Source organism: Berghia stephanieae, chromosome 4 (assembly GCF_034508935.2).
Source record: "Berghia stephanieae isolate SIO BIC M18660-M18661 chromosome 4, UCSD_Bste_1.3, whole genome shotgun sequence".
Lineage (NCBI taxonomy): Eukaryota > Metazoa > Mollusca > Gastropoda > Nudibranchia > Aeolidiidae > Berghia > Berghia stephanieae.
Window position 1 is genome coordinate 31,379,438 of NC_088363.1, and position 15,170 is coordinate 31,394,607.

The window sequence follows — 15,170 nt, forward strand, 5'->3', positions numbered from 1 at the left end:
CAGGATTGGAACTTGCCTCGCGTTCTGGAAGTTTAATACGATTCCATTCAGATTGTTTTATAAGATTAAAAATAGTCCATAATATTATTATCCGCTAGTTTGCATGAATGTCTTAATGGGGCCTGTGTATTGAAAAACGTTGATGAAGAAATTCGAGACTTGTATAAAACATATTTACTTGTTTCTTTGATTATGTGCATTATTTCGTGCACATAAACTGGTACCGAAGAAGACGAAGAAGAAGGAGGAGGAGGAGGAGGTGAGCGAAAGGGAGAAGGGAGGGAGGAACGAAGGAAGGACGAAAGAAGAAAGAAGAAGAAGAAGAAGAAGAAGAAGAAGAAGAAGAAGAAGAAGAAGAAGAAGAAGAAGAAGAAGAAGAAGAAGAAGAAGAAGAAGAAGAAGAAGAAGAAGAAGAAGAAGAAGAAGAAGAAGGACCAGGATGATGATTACGATGGTGATGACGATGATGTTGTTGATGATAATAATGATGATGATAATGATGATGATGATGATGTTGATGATAATGATGATGATAATTATGATAACGACGAGGAGAAGGAGTAGGAGGTTGAAAACTTACGTGGTAAGTTAGGATCCACACTGGGTCTAATGGTCGTAATTGTTGGCTCCTCCGTGCCGCTTCCTTCGTATCCTGATCCTGGCTCGTCACTTAGAAAATCCTCGTCGTCCGTTATATCCGCTGCTCTTTTCACTATCCTCACGCCTGCCGCGCCGTCATCAAATTCAAAATCAACCTGGAATGAAATAAATAAAGGTAAATAAAAGTTACAAATATGTGTCAAAGCATTACATAATCAGTCGGAAGGTGAACATTTTGGATTTGCATTTTTTGGGGGGTATTTTCTGAAAGAATATGCTCCCCAGAGCATTTTAATCTTTATTTGAAGTAAATCGGGTGATTTTTTCATGAAGTTAATGTCAGATGTATAGGAAAGGTATCCAGCAACTTTTCTCAAATGTCATTCTTTTTCAACTTGACTAATGCGAAATTTAAGAGAGAAAAAAAGAAGTGGCAAGGATTATTTGAAAAAGGAATAAAAATGCTAAAAAGGAAACGAAATGGCAAGGGAGAGATAAAGAGAGAAAAATGAAGAGGAGAAAAGAAAGATTCCAGTAAAAATCCCGAACAAAAGATGGAACTTCAATGTGTTTATTTGGGAAGAGAATCAGATTATAGACAAGCGTTTTTCCTATCCGTCAGAGTTGATAAGAAAGGACGCCAAAGAATTTTGTCCGATAACTCTTTTAACCCGCTGTTCAAGTTTACGCTAACTGGCTCGATATCTTAGAGATAGTATGCGCAACAATGCCATCCGGAAGTAAAAGGGACCAACACACAAAACGGTGTAACCTTTATAGTCTGGATAATACAGCTAAGTGAGAATTACTCTTATACGTGGATGGCAAAAAACAATAACAAAGACCCAAATGACGTCAACTTCATTCTATCCATAGATTTCTACTAAAGAAATATAACAGAGTTTAATGGTCGCACCGCATCGCGTTGTTATGCTTTCTTCGTACTCATAAAAATAAAACGTGAGCTGTGATAATCAAATAAATAATGGCAACACTTATGCTTGAAAAGAAGTCAAAATCAGGCCGGTAAAGGGTTAATTCAGGTGGGTGATTTGATGAAAGGTGAATAAGACTGCTTTCCAGACCAAAGATCAAACCACATAGGATGCATTCGAATAACCATTATTCCAAACAAAAAAATACGACTTGAATTCATCTTCAAGCCAGGACTAGCACCTTTTTTTTATCATTTTCAAAAAAAAAAAAACTTTCAGGCCAACGTCTACATATATTGGTCAGACATCAAAACACAATGATGTATGTAAAGGCTTTATTTTACATTGTTTTGATGGATAATGTTTTATGTAATCTTTTTTTTATATATTTCCATACAACAATGAACCAATCATGAATAATATTGAGCTTTTATATAGGGCAATATCCACTAAACGTACTCAAAGCGCTTTACAAGGGGTCTCTGGCCAACAACAACATTAAGCATGTAGGACGGGGCATGACGCCTGTTAAGAGTTATTACAGTATTTTTCGACGAAGACAACGCTGTTAACGGCCAGGTACTCGTTTCACACCTGAGTACGGTGAGAGAATGTGAGTAAAGAGCCTTTTCCAAGAACTCAACTATGCGCCGAGCGAGGCTCGAACCCAGGACATTCCGATCCAAAAGCGAGTGTCATACCACTAGACTACATAGCCGCACAATCATTAGTTTATCAGACGTGGAAATAGGTAAACGTCCATACACACCCATCAAGTCAAGGCAATTGTGAAGTTTAATTCCTTAAATAGACTCAAACACTATTGGGCGAGTCTCTAAAAAAGTACAACTAGAGTTCAGATCTATTTTTAGAAACTGGTCCGTTCGTGTGCTGATGAGATTAATTCATAGGCTAGCACTATTCAGTATCTGATACTGAATAGTGGTTTTGCACTATTCAGTATCTGATACTGAATAGTGGTTTTGTACTATTCAGTATCTGACACTGAATAGTGGTTTTGCACTATTCAGTATCTGACACTGAATAGTGGTTTTGCACTATAATACGGTGTTTTTTTTTCCGAAACCCGACAAAGTTATGGGAAGAGGGCAGCTGTGGGAGTGAATCTCGGACTCAGAGAAGTGTACACCAGTGGGGAGTGAACCTGGGACTCTGGGTTTTATAAAAAAGCAATAACAAATTGGGGGGGGGGGGGATTACTTTTGTACGAAACCCGACAATATGCGGCAAAGAAGTGGAAAGTAGGCATCGCGTGGGGAGTGAACCTGGGACTCAGTGAAGTGTACAACAGTGGGGAGTGAACCTGAGACTATGGTTTTCGGCAGCTTCAGCTAGTTTCATATAAAATCAATTACTTTTTTACAAAACCCGACGAAACCTTGGAATATCCAAGAAAGTTATGGGTAGTAGGCAACAGTGGGGAGTGAACCTGAGATTCGGGGAAGTGTACACCAGTGGGGAGTGAACCTGGGACTGGGTTTCGGCGGATTTTGTTATTTTAAAAAAGCAATTACTTTTTGTTTACGAAATGCGCCAAATGCCAACAAATTGGGGCAAAGTTATGGAAAGTAAGCAAATAATGGGGACTGAACCTGAGACTCAGGGAAGTGTACACCAGTAGGGAGTGAACCTGAGACTCTGGGTTTAGGCGAATTTCAGCGAGTTTCATATATAAGCAATTACTTTTTTATGAAACCCGACGAAACCTGGCAATATCCGACAAAGTTATTGAAGTAGGCAATAGTGGGGGGTGAACCTGAGATTCATGGAAGTATACACATGTGGGAAGTGAACCTGAGACTCTGGTTTTCGGCACGTTTCAGCGAGTTTCATATAAATGCAATTACTTTTATACGAAACCCGGCAATATCCGACAAGTTATGGGAGATTCAGGGAAGTGTACGCCAGTGGGGAGTGAATCTGAGACTCTGGTTTTCAGCGTGCTTCAGCGAGTTTCATATAAAAGCAATTACTTTTTTACGAAACCCGACGAAACCTGGCAATATCCGACAAAGTTATTGAAGTAGGCAACAGTGGGGGGTGAACCTGAGATTCAGGGAAGTGTACACTTGTGGGGAGTGAACCTGGGACTCTGGATATTGTAAAAAGACAATACCAAGGGGGAGGGGGTATTACTGTTTTACGAAACCCGCCAAAATCCGACAACGTTATGGGAAGCAGGCAGCAGTGGGGAGTGAATCTGGGATTTGGACACAGATGAGGATTGAACCTGGGACTGCGAGAGGCTGATACCAGTGGACAGTGAGCTCAGAATGTACTTTTATTTCGAAACCTACCGAAATTATCAAACGTTATGGGAAGTGGGCACCATTGGGCAATGAACGGGACTCAGGGAAGTGCACACTGGTTGAGAGTGAACCTGGGACTGTGAGAAGAGGATATCAGTGGAAATGAACCTGGGACTATGGGAGTTGGGTACCAGACGAGAATGAAGCAATTACTTTTTTACGAAACCCGCCAAAACCCACCGAAAAACCATAGACTTAGGTTTATTCCCCAATAGTGTACACTTCCCTGAGTCTCAGGTTCACTCCCCCACTGTTGCCTACTTTCTTTCCATAACTTTGTTGGATATTGTTGGGTTTCGTAAAAAAGTAATTGCTTTTTTGTTACCAAACCCAGTCCCAGGTTCACTCCCCAATGGTGTACACTTCCCTGAGTCCCAGGTTCATCCCCACTGCTGCCTGCTTCCCCTAACTTTGTCAGGTTTCGGCGTGTTTCGGCAGGTTTCAGGTTTCGTAAAAAAAGAAACACCCCTAAAAATACCACGTGTATTCAGTAAATAGATGTCAATTGTAGTCTAATATTCAGTATCTGTTTAAATTATTATTATTATTATTATTATTATTATTATTATTATTATTATTATTATTATTATTAGACGTCAATTATTATTATTATTATTATTATTATTATTATTATTATTATTATTATTATTATTATTATTATTATTATTATTATTATTATTATTATTATTATTATTATTATTATTATTGTTATTATTATTAATATTATCACGTAAATTTTAATATAATACTGCAATTAATTCACGGAAGTACATCATTCAATTAAAAATGGCAGAAAGTCTGGCCACTTATTTATAATGAATCGGGATTGTCTTAGATGACAAAACAAACAAACAAACAAAAACAACAACAAGAACAACAACAACAACAAATGTGACAAAGAGAAAAAAGCAAGATTTTAAAAAGTAATGAACAATAGAAGAGCACATCAATGAAAAACAACAATGAGATTATAACACATAAAAGATATTCGTAATAAATCGATAACTGATTAAATAACTCCTACTACTTGATTTAAAAATCATAATCATAATAATGATGATGATGACGATTACAACAACAACAATAATAATAATAGCAAGTAGAAATAATAATAATAATAATAATAATAATAATAATAATAATAATAATAATAATAATAATAATAAATAATAATAATATAATAATAAATAATAGTATAATATAAACATTAAAATATATTACAAGCAAATAAAATGATTAAAACAAAAATATTGGGGAAAAATAAAAGTTAACCCGGCCGGGATATGAACTCTCGAACCTTAAGTTCAGAGTCAAACAGCTTATCCACTAAGCCATGGTGTCACTGAACTTTTAGTGACATTTAATCATGTCTATTTAGACATTAAAAAATGTATTTGAATGCCACTCTTCTTTTGATATTTTGAACTATGTTAATTGCACAATAGCAGAAATTTAAAAATAACGATCAAAATATTTCTACAACTTTGAATCGGGCTGTCAGTTACTGCACGAGTTCAATCTGGTAGTAGGTCAGCAGTTTATTTACATTCAACTGAGATTGTCGCACTTTTCACTCTCTCTATAATAAAAGAGTTCCTTATGGATACTGAATAGTGGCAAAGCACTATTCAGTATCTGATACTGAATAACCTAATTGGCTAGCACTATTCAGTATCTGATACTGAATAGTGGTTTTGCACTATTCAGTATCTGATACTGAATAGTGCTTTTGTACTATTCAGTATCTGATACTGAATAGTGGTTTTGCACTATTCAGTATCTGACACTGAATAGTGGTTTTTGTACGGTGTTTTTTTTTTTCCGAAACCTGACAAAGTTATGGGAAGAGGACAGCTGTGGGAGTGAATCTGGGACTCAGAAAAGTGTACACCAGTGGGGAGTGAACCTGGGACTGGGTTTCGGCGGGTTTCGTAATAAAAAGCAATTACTTTTTACGAAACGCGACGACACCCGGCAATATCCGACAAAGTTATGGGAGGTAGGCAGCAGCGTGTGTGTGTGTGTGTGTGTGTGTGTGTGTGTAGGAGGGGGAGGGGATGAACCTGAGATTCAGGGAAGTGTACACCAGTGGGGAGTGAACCTGGGACTCTGGGTTTTGTAAAAAAGCAATAAAAAATGTGTGTGGGGGGGGGGATTACTTTTTTTACGATACCCGACAATATGCGGCAAAGCGTGGGGAGTGAACCTGAGACTCAGTGAAGTATACACCAGTGGGGAGTGAACCTGAGACTATGGTTTTCGGCGGGCTTCAGCTAGTTTCATATAAAAGCAATTACTTTTTTACGAAACCCGACTAATCCTGGCAATATCCGAGAAAGTTATGGGTAGTAGGCAACAGTGGGGAGTGAACCTGAGATTCGTGGAAGTAAACACCAGTGAGGAGTGAACCTGGGACTGGGTTTCGGCGGGTTTTGTAAAAAAAAAAGCAATTACTTTTTGTTTACAAAATGCGCCAAATCCCAACAAAATGGGGCAAAGTTATGGAAAGTAGGCAAATAATGGGGAGTGAACCTGAGACAAAGGGAAGTGTACACCAGTGGGGAGTGAACCTGAGACTCTGGTTTTCAGCGGGTTTCAGCGAATTTCATATAAAAGCAATTACTCTTTTACGAAACCCGACGAAACCTGGCAATATCTGAGAAAGTTATGGGAAGTAGACAACAGTGGGGAGTGAACCTGAGATTCATGGAAGTGTACACCAGTGGGGAGTGAACCTGAGACTCTGGTTTTCGGCGGGTTTCAGCGAGTTTCACATAAAAGCAATTACTTTTTTACGAAACCCGGCAATATCCGACAAAGTTGTGGGAAGTAGGCAACAGTGGGGAGTGAACCTGAGACTCAGGGAAGTGTACACCAGTGGGGAGTGAACCTGAAACTCAGGGAAGTGTACACCAGTGGGGAGTGAACCTGAGACTATGGTTTTTGGCGGGTTTCAGCGAGTTTCACATAAAAGCAATTACTTTTTTACGAAACCCGGCAATATCCGACAGTTATTGAAAGTAGGCAAACAGTGGAGAGTGAACCTGAGACTCTGGTTTTCAGCGGGTTTCAGCGAGTTTCATATAAAAGCAATTACTTTTTTACGAAACCCGACAAAACATGGCAATATCCGACAAACTTATTGAAGCAGGCAACAGTGGGGGGTGATCCTGAGATTCAGGGAAGTGTACACTTGTGGGGATTGAACCTGGGACTCTGGATTTTGTAAAAAAGCAATACCAAGGGGGAGGGGGAATTACTTATTTACGAAACCCGCCAAAACCCGACAAAGTTATGGGAAGCAGGCAGCAGTGGGGAGTGAATCTGGGATTTGGACACTGATGAGGATTGAACCTGGGACTGCGAGATGCTGATTCCAGTGGACAGTGAGCTCAGAATGTACTTTTATTTCGAAACCTACCGAAATTTTCTAAAGTTATGGGAAGTGGGCACCATTGGGCAATGAACCGGGACTCAGGGAAGTGCACACCGGTTGGGAGTGAACCTGGGACTGTGAGAAGAGGATATCAGTGGAAATGAACTTGGGACTAGGGAAGATGGATACCAGTGGGAAATGAAGCCGGACTATGGGAGATGGGTACCAGACGAGAATGAAGCAATTACTTTTTTACGAAATCCGCCAAAACCCGCCAAAAAACCATAGACTTAGGTTTACTCCCCAATAGTGTACACTTCCCTGAATCTCCGGTTCACTCCCTCACTGTTGCCTACTTTCTTTCCATAACTTTGTCAGATATTGTCGGGTTTCGTAAAAAAGTAATTGCTTTTTTTTTACGAAACCCAGCCCCAGGTTCACTCCCCAACGGTGTACACTTCCCTTAGTCCCAGGTTCACTCCCCACTGCTGCCTACTTCCCATAACTTTGTCGGGTATCGGCGTGTTTTGGCAGGTTTCGTAAAAAAAGAAACACCCCTAACAATACCACGTGTATTCAGTAAATAGATGTCAATTGTAGTCTAATATTCAGTATCTATCTAAATTATTATTATTATTATTATTATTATTATTATTATTATTATTATTATTATTATTATTATTATTATTATTATTATTATCACGTAAATTTTAATATAGTACGGCAATTAATTCACGGAAGTACATCGCTCAATTAAAAAATGCAGAAAGTCTGCCCACATATTTATAATGAATCGGGTTTGCCTTAGATGACAAAACAAACAAACAAACAAACAACAACAACAACAAGAACAACAACAACAACAACAACAAATGAGACAAACAGAAAAAAAAACAAGATTTTTAAAAATAATGAACAATAGAAGAGCACAATAATGAAAAACAACAACGAGATGATAACACATAAAAGATATTCGTAATAAATCGATAACTGATTAAATTACTCCAACTACTTGATTAAAAAAAAAATCATCATAATCATAATAGTGATGATGACGATTACAACAACAATAATAATAATAGTAAGTAAGTAGAAATAATAATAATAATAATAATAATAATAATAATAATAATAATAATAATAATAATAATAATAATAATATAATAATAATAATAATAATAATAATAATAATAATAATAATATAAAAGTACAATAGTATAATATCAACATTAAAGTAAACAAGCAAATAAAATTATAAAGACAAAAGTTTAAAAAATATCAATAGACAGAGGAATTAAAAAAATAATGGGGGAAAAAAAAACAAGTCACCCCTACCGGGATTTGACTCTCGAACGTTAAAACTCAGAGTCAAACAGCTTATATCCACCAAGCCATGGTGTCACTGAACTCTTAGTGACATTTAATCATGTCTATTTAGACATTTAAAAATGGATTTGAATGCCACTCTTATTTTGATATTTTGAACTATGTTAATTGCATAAAAGCAAAAATTAAAAAAAAATTACGATCAAAATATTTTTACAGCTTTGAATCGGACTGTCAGTGCATGTGTTCAATCTGGAAGTAGGTCAACAGTTTATTTCCATTCAACCGAGATTGTCGCACTTTTCACTCTCTCTATAAAAAAGAGTTCCTTATGGATACTGAATAGTGGCAAAGCACTATTCAGTATCTGATACTGAATAACCACTTCCTATTACAATATACACTTGTGTCAGATTGGGTGTCCCGATAGCTCAGTTGGCAGAGCACTCGCTTCAAACGCAAAGGAACAGAGATATTATTATTATTATTATTATTATTATTATTATTATTATTATTATTATTATTATTATTATTATTATTATTATTATTATTATTATCATTATGAAAATAAAAGCGAGTCCATAATTGCGTTCGATTCTCAGACCCGCTATCATGCGCACATAATAAAGCTCATAACAATTTGGGTTATCAGACCTGAAAATAAGTATAAATTGGTTTTAAGCTCATATAAAAGCTTACGTTTACATAATAATAATTTATACTGTGTAAGTGTTGTCGAAGATAAATGCAAAGGTAAAAAAGTCGAGATGTCATCACACACATTAGTACTCAGCCGGGACCCAATCATTTGTTTTCTCGCCAAACAAGCATGTGCTGCCAACTTGCACTGCGATATAAACAACAATAGATCAACCGTTCAGCCATTACTTAACCCTCTCCTAACCACCTACAACAAAATAGTCACATTTGTTACGATACAATATACATTTTTCTTATTCAGATTTATTTTGTACATCACAAACTCTGAAGAATGATCTTTGTTTAACTAATGAGAATATACAGTTGTTTTGTAGAGAACTTGGTTTAGTTTTAAAAATCATTTTTTTTCTGCTGGGTTAGCCTTTAGGGAAAATACTGATTAATGATCTGTAAGGAAAGAGTTAAATAGTTATAACCGAGTTAACAGTACATGTACTGTAATTATTGTAGGCTCCCGTTGTAGCTCAAATGAATCCGTGTCTTGCAGATGCACCGCTAGAAATATTAAACAACTTTATGTAAAAACTATATCTAGTTTGTGCGCGGGTCATAAACAACGATTGATGACTCATGATCACATACTTCTGTCACGATGGATATGACAGACAAAAAATGAGAGGGGTGTAATATAAAATAAAAGAAATTGACGTCACTCAGCTGAGTGTAATATTTTTCGACCACCAGTTGCGTGATTAGTTCTCACTAAAATATATCAATCAGACTGTAACCGTTCAAGGTTACACACAATTTCGAATGTTGGTACGTTTCGTCTGGTGGGCAAACAAGTGAGTATTTTACTTATACGCGTAGCACCGTTAAGTTGAAGAAAGAAAGAAAGAAAGAGAGAGAGAGAGAGAGAGAGAGAGAGAGAGAGAGAGAGAGAGAGAGAGACAGAGAGAGAATACAAATAGGGAGCATTGTTTACTAGAATCTAATGATTGAGAGAGAGAGAGAGAGAGAGAGAGAGAGAGAGAGAGAGAGAGAGAGAGACAGAGAGAGAGAGAGAGAAAGACAGACAGAGAGAGTGAGTGAGAGAGAGAGAGAGAGAGAGAGAGAGAGAGAGAGAGAGAGAGAGAGAGAGAGAGAAGATCTGTATACAAGAATGTATTGACAGGTAAGAGAGTGGACAGAGTGAGTGCAATTCTTGGATATGTAAAAACTCGAAATCAGTGTTCAAATTCGGCGTATCAAACATTATGTTCACTGTTGTACTAGAATCTGTCAAAGACGTCTGGCGGTATGCATTGTGATTGAGTAACTTCTTTTGTGATGATTGTGTTATTACAATATTCACACATGCTTTTTATCATACTAAAATTTTCAATACGTAAACATTTATCATTATGGTTATCGTTAAAAGCCTGTGTCTAAAACGAACAAAAAACAATGTTTTGTCAGAATACTGGCAGCGCATAATATTAGATAACACGGCGCCTCAGCTAACTCAGTGTATTTCCTCCACTAATTAGGATGTTGTTATGAAATGTAGAGGTTAGTGAACGTATTCAAAGCCATAATAATAGACGTTACGAGAGAAACATCTGGATCAAATCAAGACATTTTAAACCTTAATGACGAAAGTAAATTTCATTCCTACACAAGTGTTGCAAAGTTGATTTCTAAGAAAAGGCTATTTAAATAAATTTTATCAAGGCAATCAGGTGCATATTGAGTACCTAGTCGTTAACAGCGTTGTCTATGTCGCAAAAAAAAAAAAAATTATAGTCGTGTGTTACAGGCGTACTGTTTTTATTGGGTATTTTTTGTTTTCCTAAATGTTTAGTGTCGCAGTTGACTTGGGTTGGGATCCAGTAGTTAAGCGATTTGAGAACATTCATTGGATATTGTACGATATAAAAGCTAACGAAAGGATGAAAATGGAAAGGCTTCGGATGGAAATAGTACAAACAATGGACGTTTCGGTTACAAAACTCTTCGTCAGTAAAACAATAAATACAAAGGAAAGTTGAAAGGCGCAAATATAACCAAATGAAGGCCGTCTCTTCCTGTGTTCCATGTCATTGATGTTCTATTACTGTACATTCATAACTACTTGATATTTATTTATTATCGGATTTGAGAATACTTGACAAGTTTTAAAAAATCAAAATGAAAACTTTTCGCGCGGCATCATTAGGCGCTGTTGCCAAGGCATTCAGTGCCGTAAAGGAATATTGTCGAAGGAGAAAAAAAAACAACTAAATATGTCCGAAATGGGGCTCGAACCTAGGTCCTTCCGGGGCACAGTGTAATGCCTTTAACACTCGGCCACTTCCCCCTTCCCCTCTCCTCCTTCTTCGCCCTCTCCCTCCCCCGCCCCCAACCCCTCCCCCATCCAATTTTGACATCTTAATCGATGGACAATTTGAGTTTGATGCAAACGTTCTTTTGGCTAAAAGGAAGATTAAGGTTAAGCCAAATTACGCCAAATTAGAATTTTGTATCATTAATCCTGCCATACATACAACTAATGCAAACATTCCCAGGACAGTGGTACAAGATATGAAGTGAGTAGAAAAGTGCCAGAAGACAATAGAGAATAAAAAATTTTTTCGCTGCGGTGGTGGGGTTCGAACCTGCGACCTTATTGGTACGACAACTCCGCCTGGCAGGTGAGAGCGTGGCTCTACCGTGTGAGCTATCCACGAACACTAAAATATTCGTTTCAAACCCAAAGTCATTTCTAGATCCCTCTCTCACCCACTTCTTGAGATCGCCGATTCGTTCACCACCATCGCGAAATAATTTTGACCAGCAGTTAAGCTTAATAGCCAATATTCTCATCACAAACATATAACATAGAAACGATTGAGACATTGAGTATGCTCCGGTGTATGGGGTGAATTTTTAATTCAGAAAAGTGAGTGGAGCAGGCACTTATGTTGGTAACAACAAGATATGAAGTGAGTAGAAAAGTGCCAGAAGACAATAGAGAATAAAAATTTTTTTCGCGGCGGTGGTGGGGTTCGAACCTGCGACCTTATTGGTACGACAACTCCGCCTGGCAGGTGAGAGCGTGGCTCTACCGTGTGAGCTATCCACGAACACTAAAATATTCGTTTCAAACCCAAAGTCATTTCTAGATCCCTCTCTCACCCACTTCTTGAGATCGCCGATTCGTTCACCACCATCGCGAAATAATTTTGACCAGCAGTTAAGCTTAATAGCCAATATTCTCATCACAAACATATAACATAGAAACGATTGAGACATTGAGTATGCTCCGGTGTATGGGGTGAATTTTTAATTCAGAAAAGTGAGTGGAGCAGGCACTTATGTTGGTAACAACAAGATATGAAGTGAGTAGAAAAGTGCCAGAAGACAATAGAGAATAAAAATTTTTTTCGCGGCGGTGGTGGGGTTCGAACCTGCGACCTTATTGGTACGACAACTCCGCCTGGCAGGTGAGAGCGTGGCTCTACCGTGTGAGCTATCCACGAACACTAAAATATTCGTTTCAAACCCAAAGTCATTTCTAGATCCCTCTCTCACCCACTTCTTGAGATCGCCGATTCGTTCACCACCATCGCGAAATAATTTTGACCAGCAGTTAAGCTTAATAGCCAATATTCTCATCACAAACATATAACATAGAAACGATTGAGACATTGAGTATGCTCCGGTGTATGGGGTGAATTTTTAATTCAGAAAAGTGAGTGGAGCAGGCACTTATGTTGGTAACAACAAGATATGAAGTGAGTAGAAAAGTGCCAGAAGACAATAGAGAATAAAAATTTTTTTTTTCTCTATTGTCTTCTGGCACTTTCTACTCACTTCATATCTTGTTGTTACCAACATAAGTGCCTGCTCCACTCACTTTTCTGAATTAAAAATTCACCCCATACACCGGAGCATACTCAATGTCTCAATCGTTTCTATGTTATATGTTTGTGATGAGAATATTGGCTATTAAGCTTAACTGCTGGTCAAAATTATTTCGCGATGGTGGTGAACGAATCGGCGATCTCAAGAAGTGGGTGAGAGAGGGATCTAGAAATGACTTTGGGTTTGAAACGAATATTTTAGTGTTCGTGGATAGCTCACACGGTAGAGCCACGCTCTCACCTGCCAGGCGGAGTTGTCGTACCAATAAGGTCGCAGGTTCGAACCCCACCACCGCCGCGAAAAAATTTTTTTTTACTCTCTATTGTCTTCTGGCACTTTTCTACTCACTTCATATCTTGTTGTTACCAACATAAGTGCCTGCTCCACTCACTTTTCAGGACAGTGGTAGAGATCCTCCAAATCTATAACAATACCTAAATCAAATCACAGTCTAACGCTGCATGCTATTAAGCCACGGTGCCAGATTTTCCTCCCTGGTGACATTTTGGAGCCATTTTCATTCTAGACATCCATTACCACCAAAAATAAAACATTTCCCACAGTTTTAAGTTAAGCATAGAATGGCAAAGTGGTTTACGGTCAAAAGGTCAATGGGTAAAGGTCACCAACCCACCCAGAACAGGCGTAGTTTTACAACAACAACAAACGCACTTTTTTTCATATTTGGGCAGAAAACTTTAGCTTCTAATAATTTGGGCCGATTAAACTGACCCTTAACTTACCAACATGCTTCAAACCTGAAACTTCATATACGTCTCAGTTTTAAGACTTTTTGATAAACTGATAGTTATTTGAATCGATGGCCGATTTTTATTTGAAATAAAACTTTTCTGGCAAAATATAAATAAATGATATAATGTGTTTTGTCAGATCACTCACACCAACAACCACCAGTCCCCTAAATAAGCAGCAGCAAACATAAAACGTGACAATAATGGTCCATGACTAACTTCTTAACAATCGATATAGATAGACAAATGGATCGAATCCAATAAAAAAAAAACTGACCAAAGTTGGATAAATCGTGAATGTTGAGATTAGTCAAGAGGCTGCTTTCTTTTTCTGTTTTCTCTTTTTTTTTTTTGTCCTTGAATGTTTGCAAGTAGATAATTAGAGATAAAGATAAATAGGAAGATAGACATGGATAGAAAGATAGAAGATAGATAGATAGGTAGGTAGATAGATAGCTAGAAAGATAGATAGATAGATAGATAGATACAAAGATAGATAGATAGATAGATAGATAGATAGATAGATAGATAGATAGATAGATAGATAGATAGATAGATAGATAGATATTAGATTGATTTAAAAGTATATATATATATATTATATATATATATATATATATATATATTATATATATATATATATATATATATATATATATATATATATATATATATATATATATATATACATATAGGTGTGAAAGAAAAAGATAGATAGATAGATAGTAAGAGAAAGGTAGATAGATAGATAGATAGATCGATACAAAGATAGAGAGAGAGAGATAGATAGATAGATAGATAGAGAGAGAGAGAGAGAGAGAGAGAGAGAGAGGGAGAGAGAGAGGGAGATAGATGAAGAGAGAGACGGGGGGGGGGGGGGGAGAGAGAAATAGGATACAAACGCTACTCAGCGAGATGTTACTGTTGCCAAAGTTAATAAAAATATTTACAGGTTGAGATTCAATTTTGTAAACAGATCAGATCTCACGTCAAGACTCTCCAACCAATCAAATCAATGCACAAACGAACGCAATCTTTTTTCCATCATACGTCTGGAAACGAAACTGTGTTTTTGTCTTCTTCTTTTCCTTTTCTATTATGCTAAACTTTCGTCGGGTAGATTGAGCTTCCAGAAGACCGAATAATAATTAGAGAGTTTTAAGTTAGCAGTGGTAAGAATTGATCGGCGCTCATACATGACTCTCTTGATGTTCTTGGCGCTCACAAGCTCAAGCGGAACATTGTGCTTATAGAAGGACCGAAATTGACGTCACTCAGCTGTTTGATGTTGTTTTTTAGCCAGCAA

General features: G+C 37.3%; 1 protein-coding gene across 10 annotated transcripts in view; it reads right to left on the bottom strand.

Moving 5' to 3' along the window:
* LOC144970415 (basement membrane-specific heparan sulfate proteoglycan core protein-like) overlaps positions 1-15,170 on the bottom strand; it is a 255,662-nt gene that overhangs the window by 188,767 nt on the left and 51,725 nt on the right. For all 10 annotated transcript variants that reach the window (XM_078910024.1, XM_078910025.1, XM_078910028.1 and 7 more), the window contains exon 2: positions 581-755. In XM_078910024.1, coding sequence (XP_078766150.1) covers positions 581-755 — 175 coding nt within the window. The remainder of the gene's footprint in view (positions 1-580; positions 756-15,170) is intronic.